Source organism: Cicer arietinum, chromosome 8 (genome assembly GCF_000331145.2).
Source record: "Cicer arietinum cultivar CDC Frontier isolate Library 1 chromosome 8, Cicar.CDCFrontier_v2.0, whole genome shotgun sequence".
NCBI classification, from domain to species: domain Eukaryota; kingdom Viridiplantae; phylum Streptophyta; class Magnoliopsida; order Fabales; family Fabaceae; genus Cicer; species Cicer arietinum.
The window spans coordinates 10,811,051-10,828,143 of NC_021167.2; the positions used below are offsets into that span (position 1 = coordinate 10,811,051).

At 32.0% G+C, this 17,093-nt stretch overlaps 1 protein-coding gene across 2 annotated transcripts; it reads right to left on the reverse strand.

Moving 5' to 3' along the window:
• Positions 1–3,323: 3,323 nt before the first annotated feature.
• Positions 3,324–7,315, reverse strand: LOC101505424 (probable inactive shikimate kinase like 1, chloroplastic). Of its 2 annotated transcripts, none has more exons than XM_004514631.4 (9): positions 6,500–7,315; positions 6,027–6,081; positions 5,848–5,920; positions 5,642–5,729; positions 5,177–5,259; positions 4,381–4,489; positions 4,201–4,279; positions 3,854–3,918; positions 3,324–3,549 (listed from the first exon to the last, which is right to left on the reverse strand). In XM_004514631.4, the coding sequence occupies exons 1-9, from the start codon at positions 6,860–6,862 to the stop codon at positions 3,481–3,483; spliced, it is 984 nt and encodes a 327-aa protein (XP_004514688.1). In that variant the 5' UTR covers positions 6,863–7,315; the 3' UTR covers positions 3,324–3,480. The 2 variants fall into 2 exon arrangements, with proteins under 2 accessions (XP_004514688.1, XP_012575455.1); XM_012720001.3 differs by having other exon boundaries at positions 3,817–3,918; positions 6,500–6,907.
• Positions 7,316–17,093: the final 9,778 nt, after the last annotated feature.

Genomic DNA, 17,093 nt, shown 5'->3' on the forward strand with positions numbered 1-17,093 from the left:
TTAAAAAAATTGAATGACTAAAATTGTAGAGTTAGAAATAGGTGGTCTAAAATCATGAATGAGACAAAATATAAAGACTAAAAAGAGAAGATTTATACCTTGTTCCATTTACTAGTTACTTTGTAATACTATTAAGGTGGTTCATACCTTATTCTATATTTTCATTGACTAGGAAGTCTTCTCCAACGATCGAAACCTTGAATCACTGACCACACTGTTTCAATATTCTATCTCACTTTGACGATAATGTAAAATTTTCTACTTTAATATAGTTTTGAGTGAAACCTTGTTATTAAGTAGAGAAAAAGTCAATTATTTTTAAAAATTGAATGATTTGTGGATTTAGAAATAGAGAATCCAAAATAGTGCAGAGACTAAAATTGATGGTTCATTTCTTGTTAAGGTGATCTCATTATTAACATTATTAGTGGTTCATCTTTGTTCTATATTTACATTAACTAGGAAGTCTTCTCCAAATATTGGAACCTTGATTCTGTGACCACATTGATTCAATATCAAGTCTCACTTTGATAATTATGTAAAATTTTAAAACTTAAAGTTTTGAGTGAAACCTTTTTTAGTAACAATAATAATGTATTTTGTCAAAAGAAAAAAATATATATGTAACAATGACAATGACGATGAAAGATGGTATAACACATTGAAAATTTATCCTTTACCTCCACTATAATACTTATATTCCCACAATTTTTTAAAATGTCAATTTTATCATTGAATTTTTTTATTAATTTACAAACTCAAATTTACTTTTTTTTTTCTTTCTTCACCATTCAAAGATTCCTAGGACAATCAATTCAAATTTTTTAGTATGCAAAAGTTTTTCAAAAATTTTATTTTTGGAAAATTTAATTTATGTTCTTCAGTACAAAAACATACTGGAAAATTTATAAAAAATATTTCAGAAACTATCGAAAAATTTTAAAAATATTTTCCGGTACAAAAACTTGAACACATAAACTACCAAAAAACTTTTCACAATTTATAAATTATTTAATTTATTTATATAATTTTTAACAGATATAGATAAATCGCTACTATTATGTGATAAAATATACATTGATACTACCAACATTTTTGTCACAGATCATATATGAATAATTATAATTAGGTTTAAATATGTTTTTAGTCTTTGTAATTATAACTTTTTTGATTTTGTTTCTCGTAAATTTTTTAGTTTGGTTTACATCCCTTCAAATATAATTTCTTTTTAAAATAGTCATTTTATCTAACTTCCGTTATAAAAATTATAACCTTGTTAAACCTAAATATAATTAAAATATATTTTTTTATAACCTAAAATCCCAATATAATTAAACTATAATCTTTTTTAGTCGTTTATTATCTTTATCTCATATATTTGCATAATTATTGAAAGTTAAATGCAAACAAAATTTTATGACAAATGTGACAATTAAAAAAGAACAAAGAGAGTATCAATTTTATCACTTTTAAATTAATATTTTTCACCTTATGATAATGGTGAATACATCCATATATATAACAAATATAACAAATGTAATTTTTTTTTAATTGAATAAAAGTAATTTTATAAATATACTATTTTAATTTATGTGAAATAATCAAATAAATATTCATATGTTTTCCCTTAAGAGAATATTAATGAGTGAATAGGTAAATCAATTATTCAAATAGTAAGTTTTAGCCAAATTTGTTCTTGAAATTTCCTAAATTAATAAATACATCATTGAAATTATAAAATAGTAATTAAAATAGTTCATATTTAAATTTTTATCATTAGAGATTATGATATGACATGTTAAATGAATATTTGACATCTCCATGTTGATCTCATATTAATGTCATTACAACGTAAATTAATTTTCCGATGAAATTTAAATCATTTATAGGCTAATTTATCCATGATTAATCTATGCACAATTGTAATTACTCACAAATTTATCTCTGAAATAACAAAATTTCATTAGCAAATTTGTCTCCGGTATATGAAATTGATGTAGGATCAATGTGGACAAGCCACTTGCAGTACCACATCAAAATATATAATGATATAAGTTTACATAGTAACTATTTGATTGATATTTTACAATTTTAAAAACGTATTTGTCAATTCACAAAATTCAGAAATTAATTTAATGACGCTTATAATTCCAAGAATCAATTTGAGCATTCACTCAAATATTAATATAAACCATAATCAAAATGTTTGTCTTGTCCATGAAGTCCCTTTAGTAATTTTACCCCCTATTTTAGAATCAATTTGAGCATTCACTCAAATATTAATATAAACCATAATCAAAATGTTTGTCTTGTCCATGAAGTATTTTCCCTTTAGTAATTTTGCCCCCTATTTTAGATTATGTAATCACATTTTATTGCATAGCAAAATTATATTATTATGTGATTTTTTGATTAGATATTTTTTTGACATGTTGATTAGATCATATATGAAAAAGTGATCTCTATCCTTTACTGTTATTAGTGTCGAGGATCCAAATACATAAATAATATATTAAAAAAAATTATTTGACCCCTAATTATGAGATACATTGATACTTGCGGTTTTTTTAAAAAATAATAAAAAATATTCAATAAAATTAATTGCTAACAAAAACTATATTTAAATATCAAATTAACTAACAAAAGGGCATATTCAATGATTATATAGAATTATACATTTATGTATATTTTTTATAATTTTGCATTTATAAATTATACTATTATAGTGACGCCTCACACATTTTAAAAACTGAAATGATTGTCTATCTTATAAAAAGTTTTTAATTATCCATAAAAAAATAATTTCTTTAACAATGAAAGGATTGTTTATTCTATTGTGAGGTTACCCTCACACTTTAATACCAGCATAAAGTTACAGAGAAAGAATAGGGAAAACAAATTGTGGTAAATTATGATGTAAGGACACAAAAATTATGCATTCATACGCACACCTTGAAAAATTGCACCAATCCCTTTTTTTTTTGCCTTGTGGTCACTCGAATTTTTTTTTATGCACTTTAAGCTCAACACAAAAAATCCGTAAGTACTTTCATATTTTGCACTGAGTCTTGTATCCGACACAAAGTATATGTTGAATACACATGTGCAACTTAAGAGTCATATGTAGATGGAACTTGAGTAAACAATGACTAAATTGGATAGCACATTGTTATTGTTAGGGAATTATGGGGGTTTATATAAAGTGAGGAATGAAACTTTACCATGTTAAGCACCAGTCTTTTTACATTTGAACCATCTACTTGTGGAGAAATCAATTAATCACAGGGACCCACGGTATGTGTAAAAAGGTGAATTGGAGGAGGTACATGAATGAGTAATTTTATATTTTCTGAAATTAAACTAGTATCATCATCCAAATAAACAAAGATCAAATGTAAACAAATTAGTAAATTCAAAAAACTTTTGGAATTTTGAAATTCATAATAACAGGTAATAGAAGCATGGCCCAACCCAGGTTGGTTAAAATGGTCTTGCAGCTTCTTCTATCATCTTCTTTACTCTAGTCAACTTCTCAATCTCTCCAAGAGCCTAACATTAGAGGAAAATTGTGCAAGCACATTAATGATACATAGCTTAAAAACTTTGTACTGCATACTTGAAATCAAAGCTAATAAAATTGATTAAATAAAAATGATAAAGATTAAGAACTATGTACTGTCAGTATAAAATTATTTTACATTGACAACCAATCACATATTGACAACACATCAAATAAAAAAAACTGAAAAGGGAAGTTATGTATATATTTAACATGTTGGCAATTTGTGATTGGCTGTCACTTTAAAATAACCTTACACTGACTATGCATGTCCTTTAGTCTCAAAATAATAACCTCCAAAGTCATGTCTTCGGTTGTAACGTCATCTAAGTTATCATAACCCAACTGAGAAGCTACTTCTGTCAAAAGAAAGAAGTTATTTTAGGACTTGAGGCATACATGATGGCAAATCACTCCCACCACCCCTTGTTGTCAAAAACAGTGTTGTGAAAGTAGCGGTTTGTTCAAGTTTCGCTAAGCTATAGCGCCACAATAGTGGCTATTTGACAACACATTGTACTAAATAGTATATCGTGAATCAATAGCGAACTGTTCCAATTTTGCTACGCTATAGCGACTATTTGACAACACTGGTAAAAAAAATGTAAAACAGCCCAAAAAGGTTATATAATAATATATACTTTGAAGTGAAATAATTGCATCAGCTGTAGCATATCCATCTTTGTGCTTATTGTATAGAGCACCCAGTTCATCCATTACCTAATGTCAATTATCAGAGACATTAACAATTTATGGTTTAGATTCACTGCAAGTGGAAGTTTGTAAACATATGATTAAATTTTTAACTGTAAGGAACCAACCTCTGGGTAAGATCCTGAAGAAAATTGAATCTGATCTTCAGATACATCCCTAGCCACAATGTCTAAAGGCAAATCTATCCACAATGTAATCCCATGTCTCAGGAGTGCCCTATAACAATTTTAAGAGCATGTCAAAACAACAATGAAGTTAAAATGAAGTTAAAATGAAGTTTGACATATTACTCCCTCTGTTCCTTTTTAATTGTCGTTTTAAGGTTATTTAGACATACCAATGCGAAACCCAGATCACAAAAACAGTACATGGAAAAAATAGAACAACAATGGAAAATAAAGATTGTATTATTTCTGAAAATAAAAGATAACATAACAGGAAAAAGATGAATATCCTAATGTCCACAGAGCCAAGCTCCTACAGAAAACAATATTCTCTGTCCATAACTAACACAAATGATATTCTCAAAGATACCATTTCTCTCTCCTCACCTTGCCACATCATCATTCCATTTCTCCCCTCTTCTATATTTTTCTAATAACTCCCCACAACATGGGCCTGCGATCCTAAAAAATTGTTATATTTTATGGAATTATTTATCTTTTTCTTATAATACCTTTGACTATTTATTATTATCTCATTTCACATATTTCTTTCTCTGCAATAAATAGCTAATAGTATTATTAACAAAACAATAATTAATAGTATTGTACTAAACTTTGAAAACCACAAATGAATAGGAACAAATTTTTTCTACAAAAGCGACATTTAAAAAGAATCGGAAGGAGTATCAGTAAAGGTAAGAAATGTGAGCTCAAATAGTCTGCAACAATAAATCCATACAGATTAGTTGAATTTTGGACAGCACCATTTCCAGCACAAACTACTAGTCGACCCATGGCTGACAATTGCTTAAGTACTTCAGTCTGCAGTATTTGAAATATAAAACATAAGTTAACCAATTGTCTAATTCACACAGATACGGACACATACACTAGACACGACACTGACATTGACATGTCGACACAAATAATAATTTGAGAAAATGAAATAATTGAATGTAAATAATGTGTCAGTGTCGTGTCGAACACTGAGACAGACCTTTGTTTGAAAGTGTTGGTACTACATAGTTTATCAGATATGATTAATGTATGTGAGCATCTTTATCCTCAAATTTAAGTGAGAAGCACTAATCGAGTCAACAAATTAGAAGAAATTAGTTGGGTAAGAATAGGATCACATTGTTCTAATGCACAGATGAAACAGAGTAATAAACATGAAATTAGTATGTGCAAGACAGTTAATTACCTCAGATTCCAAGAAGCTCAATTCATCCCTCTCTTTGATGGATTTTGCAACTGATGCACCGCCTAAAGCTTCTTCAACCAAATCATCACTGAATTAGAGTACATAAACAACAAGTTTAGCTAGAAATTGGAAATTAAGCTACCTTTTCTCAGAGAATAATATTACCTTCTATTTATCAGAAAAATCAAAATGAAAAGAACAGGTACCTATCAAAATAATAATATCGCAATTCATCAGCCAGCAGTTTTCCCAAATTGGTTTTAAGAGAGCTTTTCATACCTTGATTCATCAAATAAATGAGGTTGAGTCACAATAAAATAGAAAACAAACATCAAAAGCCATTATTTGCATTCTAAGCTATATATTGTTTTTCTTTCTTTCTTACCAACCAAAAATATGGAGGATCCTTTGAGCTGAGGGGATACATCTGCTGCTTTCTTCTGAATCAAAGCTTAAATGTTAAAATGTGTAGTTTCATTTCATTTGAGAAAGACCCAAATCTATTACTTGTTTGTTGTCAATCTCATGGCCAATTATTTTTTTATAAAATAAATTTAAGATACACCTTTGATTAGAAGTGTCTATGCTACATTATTGGTAAGAAATGGTATGATTTAATTTACAAATTTATAACTAGTTAATCATTTGTAATTATAATATTCGTCAAATGATACATCAGCTATAAAATAATGAGTAACCTAAGAGTCTTAAAATAAAGGAAAAATAATGAATGTTTGAGTAGTGTGACATGTCAGTAATAGCGTTTAGGGTTGGATGTGAGGCGAAGAAGTGATGGTGTGAGTATGAAGAGATGCAATTGACATAATGAGAGAATGAGAAGGAAAAAGGATAACAAACCGGCACATTGCATTTATGAAGGACACGAGTAATAAGCGGTTGGAATCTCCCAACATGACCTGGTGATGTTGAAATAGAAAAACTTGTGCTGCTGCATCGATTAGCTTTATAAGAAGGAATCAAGTTTCTGCGATGTTGACTGCCTCTTTCTCCATCAATAACAGCAACAACTGGGTGTGTGTGAGTCACTTGAGGAGACAGAAAAAGAGATAGCCACTTACCAAAACACTTCAAGCTTGGTTTACTTCCTTCGTAACATAGAGGATTCACGTCTAAAAAGAATACCCTTTTCTTACTCTTTGAACTTGAACTTGAACTTGAACAAGGGATGAAACCATTTGTTGCTGATGATGATGATAACATTTTCTCTACTCACATCGTCTATCTCTCCTCTTTTTTATTTTATTCTAAATTCTTTTTTATTTATTATTCAATTTTTTTTTAATAGTCTTTTATAATAATATTTCAAATATTTTTTTTTTACTAGTTTTATGTATATTCAAAAATGATTAAAAATTAAAATAATTATTATTTTATTAAATTATCTTTTTAGTTATTAATATATTTTTCACCGTTATAGATCTTAAAATTAATGTGTTTTAAACCGTCATAATCGCAAAATACATAATTAAAATGAAAATGAAAATAAAAATTGAGAATGGCGTTTGATTAGATAAAATTTTGATAAAGAGAAGAGTAATATATCTTAGAAGTAGAAATAGAAAGATTGAAAAGTGATTTGTAGAAAATTGGAAAGAGAGAGTATTGGAATAGAGAACACAAGGAGCATGTTCAGACATAAACCCATCCTCCCTTGCTTCCTTATCCTCCGTTCATTCTTTTTCAACTCTCCAATCACAACTAACTCTTCCATCAATGCAATTTCTCCTTTTACTATTCTTTGCATGTAACTCTCTCTCTTGTTGGATGTAATTCAAATTGATTTGTAATTAGTTAGTTAGACTATGGTCATAAGTTAGTTGAGGTCGTTACAACTTCTACAGTAAGAAACTGCTTCTATAAAAGCCATAAAAATCAAGGACATAAACATAATTTTTTTTTTCTGACTGAATTCCAGACTGTTAATCATTCTCCATATTACACTCTCCATATTGATAATCAATCTCCGTTTTCTGAATTTTCTGTTTTCTTCTCAATTTCAATTCCTCTCAAATATACAATTTGTTCCAACAATTGGCATCAAGAGCTTGGGTTATAATTCTTGGGAAACACGAGTGCAGGTGTGAGGGGGAATCAAAAATTGAGAAACCCAAGTGTGAGTGAAAGAAAAGAAAGAAGACATGAACGGAGGAGGGTTTCCATCAAATCTGCCAATTCTGAATGGGAAGAATTGGGAGAGGTGGTCTGCATCAATGAGATCGTTGTTGGGAGCTTAAGAAGTGTTTAAGATTATTTAAGATGACTATGATCAACTTGGAGCGAATCCTACAGAAAGACAACAAACAACTTTCAAATATTGCAAGAAAAGAGATTGCAAGACATTGTTTTACATCCAACAAAGTGTGGATTCAAACAACTTTGAGAGGATCTCGAAGGCATCTACATCAAAGGAGGCATGAGAGATCTTGGTCAAGTACTATACAGGTGGAGAAAAGGCCAAGAAATTGAAGCTCCATATGCTAAGAAGGCAATACAAATTATTGCAGATGGAAGAAAATGAAGTTGTGGCAGATTACTTCAATCGTGTGCAAGTTGTTGTTAATCAGATGAGAACAAATGGTGAATCATTAATTAAAGTGGTGATTATTGAAAAGATCCTTAGAACATTAACACAAAGGTACAATCACATAATGATGGCAATTGAAGAATCAAAGGATCTTGATAAGATGAAAGTGGAGGATTTGCAAGGCTCTCTTGAAGCTCGTGAACTGAGAGTAAGAGAAAGGTGTGCAACAATATATATATTTTGAGTGAAAATACGGTTTGTTACATGTTGTGAATTTATGATTAATATTAATGTGTTTAAGATGTGATTATGTATGAATTTGTGGAGATTAAGTTTTGATGCGATTATGTAATTCAAAACAGATTTATGTGTGATTGAGGAGTGGATTTGGTGGAGATTAAATTTGATGTAATTTGTGTGTGAAGGATTGTATGGAGCATAAAATGTTTTGAGTTTGCTCTGCGATAAGTTTGAAAAATTGTTAGTGTTAAATGAGTATTAAAAATGGGGAATCTTTTAATAGCTGCATTTACTTAATGATTATGGTGAAAATAGTCAGAGTATGCTCATGCATTTCATAGCTTGTGGTGATTGTGATGAGCCAGTGTCAGTGGTGACAGTGATGGGCCACGATGTTAAGTGGTGACCGTGATGGGCCACGAAGTTAAGTGATGACTGTGATGGGCCATAGGATGGTTCCATGTGATAGTTTGTCCATCTTATCATTACGAGGATTTAACTGATGTGTAAGGCCTGTGATAGGCTACACTCTAGTAAATTGTGCTAGTCTGTGAGAGACTGCACATCGATAATTAGTACTAAGGCGTGTGATAGGCAGTACAATTATGATTTACGCCCATCGAGGAGGGTTTTGTTGGAAATTCCAGAATCGTGCACATTGGCATATACACATTGCATTAGGGTGGTTGGCACGCGATTCATATTTGTTATACTATGATGATTGTATATACATACTCGGTTGTTGTTTGTTATTGTGCCGTAATTGGTAAGTGTTATTGCTTGTCTCTATGACGTAAGTGTTAAATGTTATTTGTTAATTTCGGTTGGTGATCCATTATATTATTGTAGAAATTGGGCTTTGACCTTAGATGATACCCGAGTTCGTTCCATCGACTATTACCTTGACGACAGAAACGTCGTTAGAATTCCCTGACCGAGACTCGCCGACTGCTTGGGTATACGACCCCATCTCAAGCAGGGCTACCTATACGAGGAGGGTAGTGAGGACAAGTAGGAAAGATGGAGCAGTATACCTCGTGGAGCTCACTCCCGAGAGGATCGACTATTCTGTACCTTCAGGATTGGTGCTCGGGATGAGTGGAGCATGAGAAGATGTAGATGATTCCTCAGTTAGAGTTGAAGCGGAGGCCACCATAGGAGTTGGAGGTACAATGGTTGGGTCGGAACTGGCGGAAAGGATAAAGGGTTGATGCTAGTAGGAAGAGATATTGCAGGACCGTCTAGGCAGGTCGAGTCAGAGCTTCCATTTCCAATGAATGATCTCTTACCGACTTTCGCTGAAATAGCGTACTGTTTTGAGATCCCAGCGCAGCCGAAGCCACCTATCTTGTGGGTGGTTATGACTTATGAGGATATCGATCCTTCTACGGATTTTGATGAGGAGGAGGTTATTTTGAAGATGGATACTGCGTCAAAAGGAACTTGCGGAGTGTGTGGAGGTCACCCACGTTATTGTAGTTGTTAGTGAATGATCAGATTAGTTGGTTGTATAGGGACTTAGTGCCTTTTTGGTGATCGTACTTATTTTATTTTGGGATGATTGTATCTATAACTTATATTGTCAGTTGACTTTCGTTTGGTGGATCCATGTTCCATTTTTTTGACATGACCATGTGGGATAGCATTCTTGGAGCAGTGCTTTTATGCAAATGTCTGTCGAGAATATCCTAGAGGTATGAGCGATGTCTGATAGGTCTCATAGCCCCGATGTATTTTCTATTTGTATATTTTGGATTATCGTCTCAAAAACTATTTTAGTTTGTTGGTATATATGATGTACTTATTCAGGCCTTTTATCGTTTGTGTTACAACATGGTATTTTATTAATTTGTTTTTGAAAGAAAAAAAAATGCACTCGCACTGTTAAAAATCGGGGTGTTACATGAGTCATTTTTCCGGCTTCAAGATGCGGATCGTTTCCTCGACTTCTGGTGCAAGTCGTTTTCCTGGCTTGAACATACGAGTCATTTTCTCGGCTTCGGGTGTGAGTCATTTTCCCAGCTTCAAGATGCAGGTCGTTTTCTCAGTTCGGTGCTAGTCGTTTTCCCGACATCAAGACGCGAGTCGTTTTCTCGGCTTCGGGTGCGATTCTTTATTCCGGCTTTAACATGCGGGTCGTTTTCTTGGCTTCAAGTGCGAATCGTGTTCCCGGCTTTAACATGGGGTTCGTTTTCTCGGCTTCGGGTGCTAATCATTTTCTCGGCTTCAACATGCGGGTCGTTTTCTCAGTCTCGGATACCAATCTTTTTCTTGGCTTCAACATGCGGGTCATTTTCTCGGCTTCGAGTGCTAGTCGTTTCCCCGACTTCAAGATGTGGGTCGTTTTCTCGGCTTCGGGTGCGAGTCGTTTTTCCGGCTTCAACATGCGGGTCGTTTTATCGGCTTCAAGTGCTAGTCACTTTCCTGGCTTCAAAATGTGGGTCGTTTTCTTGGCTTCGGGTGCAATTTGTTTTCCAGGCTTCAAAATGCGGGTCATTTTCTCGGCTTCGGGTGCGAGTCGTTTTCTCTTGTTGAAGATGCGAGTCGTTTTCTCGGTTCGGGTGCAAGTCGTTTTCCAGACTTCAACATGCGGGTCGTTTTCTTGACTTCGGGCGCAAGTTTTTTACCCGGATTCAACATGCGAGTCGTTTTTCTTGGCTTCGAGTGCAATTCGTTTTTCCAGCTTCAACATGTGGGTCATTTTCTCGGCTTCGGGTGCGAATCGTTTTCCCGACTTCAACATGCGGGTTATTTTCTCGGCTTCAAGTACCAGTCTTTTTCTCGGCTTCAACATGCGGGTCGTTTTCTCGGCTTCGGGTGCAATCCGTTTTCCCGGCTTCAACATGCGGGTCGTTTTCTCGGCTTTAGGTGCGAGTTGTTTTCCCGACTTCAACATGTGGGTCATTTTCTCAGCTTCGGGTGCGAGTCATTTTCTCAGCTTCGGGTGCGAGTCATTTTCCCGACTTCAACATGCGGGTCGTTTTCTCGGCTACGGGTGTCAGTCATTTTCCCGACTTCAACATGCGGGTTGTTTTCTCGACTTCAGGTGTGAGTTGTTTTCCCGGCTTCCACATGCGAGTCATTTTCTTGGCTTTGGGTGCGAGTTATTTTCTTGGCTTCAACATGCAGGTCGTTTTCTCGACTTTAGGTGCGAGTCGTTTTTCCGGCTTCAAGATGCAGGTCGGTTTCTCGACTTTAAATTTATGAAATGTCATGAATCAATTAATGAATGAAAATGTTGGTTAATATTTTTATTGGACACGACCGTTCAAATCATAGATGATAAAAACACTTATACATTTTTCTTGAACTTGATATCTTTGATCTCTTTCGTCCTTTTTTCCCCCCCTTTTTTTCCTTTCTTTTTTTTTTAAGAAGAATTACTATTGCGATATTAGGCTCGATCTCATATTGTCGTCTGCCTTGTACTCTAAACCACCTCTACTATAGCTCTTTGGTAGGTCGACCCAACATCCTTTGGTAGGGTTACCATAGCTCTTTGGTAGGTCGACCCAACATCCTTCAGACAAAAAGGCATTACTTTGTAACAAAATGTTCCCCAAAGGGTGATGAAAGTCATTTTTTTCCATATCTTCGGCTTCGATCTTAATTTGATTATACGTAGAGAAAACATTCATAAAAGAGAAGAGCGAATTGCAGGCCACATTGTCAACCAGAATATCTATGTGAGGTAACAAGGAATCATCTTGGGTTTTTAAATTAGAGGGTGCAGCTTAGTCATCCCGACTTTGAATTAGAGTGTGCAGGTCAGTAGTCCCGACTTTAAATTTATATACTATTGAAATGTCATGAATGCATTTGATGAATGAACATTTTCCTTCATTTTCTTTTTTTATTCAATCAACTTTTTTTTGGCTAAATTACATCAGCGGTCTCTTAACTTAATTTCAGGTAACGTTTTAGTACTTTATATATTTTTTTTCCCGAGTTGGTCCTTTATTTTAATTTTAAGTGATAATTTGATGTTTTATGTTTTAAAATGTCAACAATGTTGTCATTTTTTTTACAAAAATTCAAAAAAATCATCAAATTTTTCAAACAAAACCCATAAAATTCATTATCATCTTCTATAAAATACAAATTTAATCAAATTCATAACTTAAATCTTGAAATAAACTCATATTTTTATTCTTTATTTGATGTTGTTGGAGATGAAAATATGAGTGTATTTGAATATTTGAGTTATGGATTTGATAAAATTTGCATTATATTGAAGATGATTATTAATTTTATGGATTTTGGTTGAAAATTTTGATGATTTTTTTGAATTTTTGTATAAAAAAGGATAATATTGTTGAAATTTTAAAACATAAATTATCAAATTGTTACTTAAAATTAAAATAAAGGACCAACTCAGAAAAAAAAAAAAAAAAGATAAAGGACTAAAATGTTACCTGAAATTAAGTTAAGAGACCACATATGTAATTTAGCTTTTTTTTTTTTTTTTTTTTTTTTTAATTTCTTTCACCTCCTTACGAACATGATCCTTGGGAAAAATATGCCTCACTTCGAATAAAATAGTGGTGATTATCCTTTTGATCTTTAAAAATATCTTTTTAGTTACATCTTCGACTTGATCTCTAGTTGCCCCTGCCTTGTGTGTAAAGACACCATACTAGTTTGAGCCTCTTGACATTCACATATTTTGTGCCCCAACATATGATTATCATAAAAAATGCATTTTGACAAAATATTGGTAACACAAGAAATTAGTGAAAGAAGGTTTAGACATGATATTTAATGAGAAAATCTATGGTACAAAAAAAAAAGGACTCATAGAAAGAAAAGAAGATAAGGTGATCTCATATGGATAAATGACATGATTTGTTAGTAGTATTTCTTAAAAGAAGTGTGCTAATAATTCATGCCACAATTTCAATCATGTTTTTAACCTACTTTGGAGGATGTGATTTGTCCCAATCTATCTTCACAACCTTTCGGAATATATTTTGCTTCAACCTTGATATGTGTATGTAAGTCACATTCTTTGTTCATCTTTTTTTTTTGTGGCCCTAACTTTTGCTTAGATTGCCCTTTTAGATTTTTAACCTAACATGTCTTTTTTCTTTTAAATTTTGCATAGGCCACCCTTTTGGGTTTTCAAATTACCAGTCTCCATTCATTTTTGCACCCTAATTTTTGCTTAGGTCGCCTTTTCAGGTTTTCAACCTAACGGATCTTTATTCCATTTTGTACCCTAATTTTTGTCTAGACTGCCCTTTTGGGTTTTCAACCTAGCAGGTTTTTTTCTCTCTTCAGTTTTTTACCCTAATTTTTGCCTAGGTCGCCTTTTTGGGTTTTTGACCTATCGGACGTTCATTTAGATGTTATGCTTTGTGAAGCATCAACATGCAAGAAGTGGTAAGTCTTTCCAATCCATATTGGTGTGGATCAGAGTCACACTTGAATATATTTTTTATATGGTATAAGGGCTCATATAGTTGGGAGTCTACTTGTCATGCTAGTTCTTTTAGACATACAAAATCTTCTTGAGCACTAATTCTTTCTTTTGAAGCTCTAAAGTGCATATGTTATTCTTTTAAGATCTTTTGAAATAGTCGTCCATGACATGAGGTAGTCAACATTTTCCTTGAATTAAATTTCGTCGATCAACATATACCATTAGTCTTGATAATGGGATTTTTGTTTTGAATGGGTCGCACTGACTTTGTTCTATATAATAAAAATAAAAGGGGTGGCCCAATTTTAGTCTGTTACTTGGGGAGGGTGTTCAACTGTTACGAGACAATATTTGGTACGAGAATTTTCTATCTAGCTTTTCTTCTACATTTGATAGTAAGCAGGATGATCGTGACTTTCATTCTTGTGAGCGATTATTCTTCATCGCGACTTACTTTGAACATTGAAGATAAAGCAGCTAGAACGCCGATTAGTTGATTATATTGTCGAGGGACATATATGTACATATAGATGATCATTTTCTTATCCCAAATTTTACATTCTTGGTTCAATTGGTTGATGATTATGTTAAATCCCCAAATGTTTTTAACATTTCACTTTTGATTTGTAGGAGACTAGAATAATCATGGTACAAACTTCAAATTCCTCCATGTGATTGGTATATTCACAGCAAATTATGATAATGATAATGGTAATGATAAAAACAACTTTTCTAGGGGATTAACATGACGTTAATTGCATGTCCCAACATATTGAGGTCCATCTAAATAATGGATTTTATTTTTATCGTTCTCATCCCCTTCAGTGGAATTAATAGCATGACTAAAATTATGTAATGAAATCTTAGCAAACATATTTATGAATGAACTACTTCCAAATATGTATGGTGCATGGTTAAAATAAGAGAATGACATATAATGTTGGGTAAGAAATGGTTAAATATATAAGGGGTAGAAAGGAAGAGAAAACCAAATGTATTTATTGATATTCAAAATATTAAGGAAACAAGAATGTGTCAATATAATAAAATATCGTAAGAATTTATACTTAGCAATAATATCTGTACTTCACAATCAAATTAAAATTCACGAGAGAACTTGATAATATATTCATTGTTGATTTTGCCCCTTGGATAAACTCATAAACTATATGCAACCTCGTCTATGTCATCAACATAATGTTTAGTCGAGGTTATTTTTCAATTATCCTTAAATGTTCATGCAAGATTTGACATTTTTCTTTAGAATGATGAATTTTTTTCATGGCATCAAAGTATTAAACGATAGTGATGAAAGTTCAACATAGACAACCCAACATCTAGAAGTTCACCTGCGGTGAAAAGTCAAAAAAATATGTCCATGACCCATTAGTAGGGGGTGGAGGACGAAGATGAATCTCATTAGTATTAGGTTTAAATCTTTTGAAGAAGTGACTTCAGGTAGACCAAAAAGTAGACTAAAATGTAAAAATTGTTAGACTTATGAAATCAAGGGGTAAACATGAGTTCTTCGTGATATACTTTTTTCCATGAAGTATTCCCATGATTTCAAGTATCAAGGGTTTGCAAGATTTCCAAATTTTAGCCATAGGGTCTTTCAGTTGATTCAGACAATCTTTATATGCTTCAATTCATCCATGATTTTAGCCCGAGAACATGTTCGGTAAGGGTGTCATGATACTCTTTTTGTTTTAGCTATTTTTTTAAATTTTTTTTGAAGGAAAATATTCTGAGAATGTAAAAAAAAAGTGAATGCAATGATTATGCATTTAACATGCATGATTATGCAATGCATTATGATGAATATGAGATATAGATATGGTATATTTTTTTCATATATACATGTGTCCTACATGGTTCTTTTTTTATTTGATGGTTTTTTTTAATGTGAACCTTTACTATGGGTGACTATATAGTTCTAAATTGGTTCCTAGAGCACACAACTCAATTCTAAAATATTAAACCAATTAATAGGTAAACTATTTAAGTGGAAATATTCTAGAAAAGGTAAACTTTATGTGAGACTTTCATGACAACCAAATAGGATGCACATCCAAAAGATTATCATTACACAGTATCTAACTTATCCTAGGTTGCACTCAGTTCGGGCATAGAGCTCACTCATAAGTGTGTGAGTCGTGTTACGGTAGTGTATAGAATAATAAATAAATTAAAATAAATCGTCACAATGAAAATAAATTAACAAAACACATATAATTATATTCACAATATAACAAAACAAATAAAACAATAGAGGTAATATAAATAAAATAAAAAATAATTATATATAATTAATTAGATTGGATTTGACTCTCAAAAGTCTCGGTGAAGTCGCCAGTTGTCGCGTCTGGTTTGTCCGTATAAAAGGAGTCGCCACCAATTTTATTTTTTTTAAAGGGAAAATTAGTTAAAACCTAAAATAAAATTTTTGAACCCAAAAAACGGATTCCGGAGTCGATTACGAATAGGGAAAATAATATTACACTGCATCGTCCATTAAAACAGTTACCCTTAATTAATTGTATACAAATTATTTATTTTACCCACTAAAAAATAATAAAAAAGAAAATAAATATTTACATTAATAAAAGAATAAAAAATATATTGTTATTAATTTGGTTTGACAAGGGGGAAGACTTTGCTCCTACATATCCTCAAATGCAATGGGGAAATCAAAACACAAATAGTTATTGGGTATAAAATATTTATGTATTGTCCGATTTTTATTATTACTCTATTTTAACTATATTTTTATTATGATAATTATTATATACGTATCTAAAAATAAAAAATATAATAATAATAATAACGAAAAAAAGGCGAAATGCATGTTTATGGATTGTATCTTTTTATTTTTGTTTTAAAGTAAAAAAAAAAGTTGATTTTTGTTTGAAAATAACGTAACGCGGCGATATGTGAACAAAATTAATGGACGCGACGGTGAAACCGTCTATTAAAGGATTTGCTCGTACGTTGTCGGATATGTCGCGATACAAAGACCACCAACGATTGAGGGTGAGTGATGTAGCGCGGCAAGCGATAATGAATTTCATCCGACGTCAGTGACCATCAATTCTAATGCTAACGGAAAAACTATTTATTCGTTGTTATGATTTTCTTTCAGTTATTTGATAAAGACTTAATACGAATTTTCTATTATATTACAATATAGTGAATTTTATTTTCTTGGTGATTAGTTTATAAACATCAATTATTTATATATATAT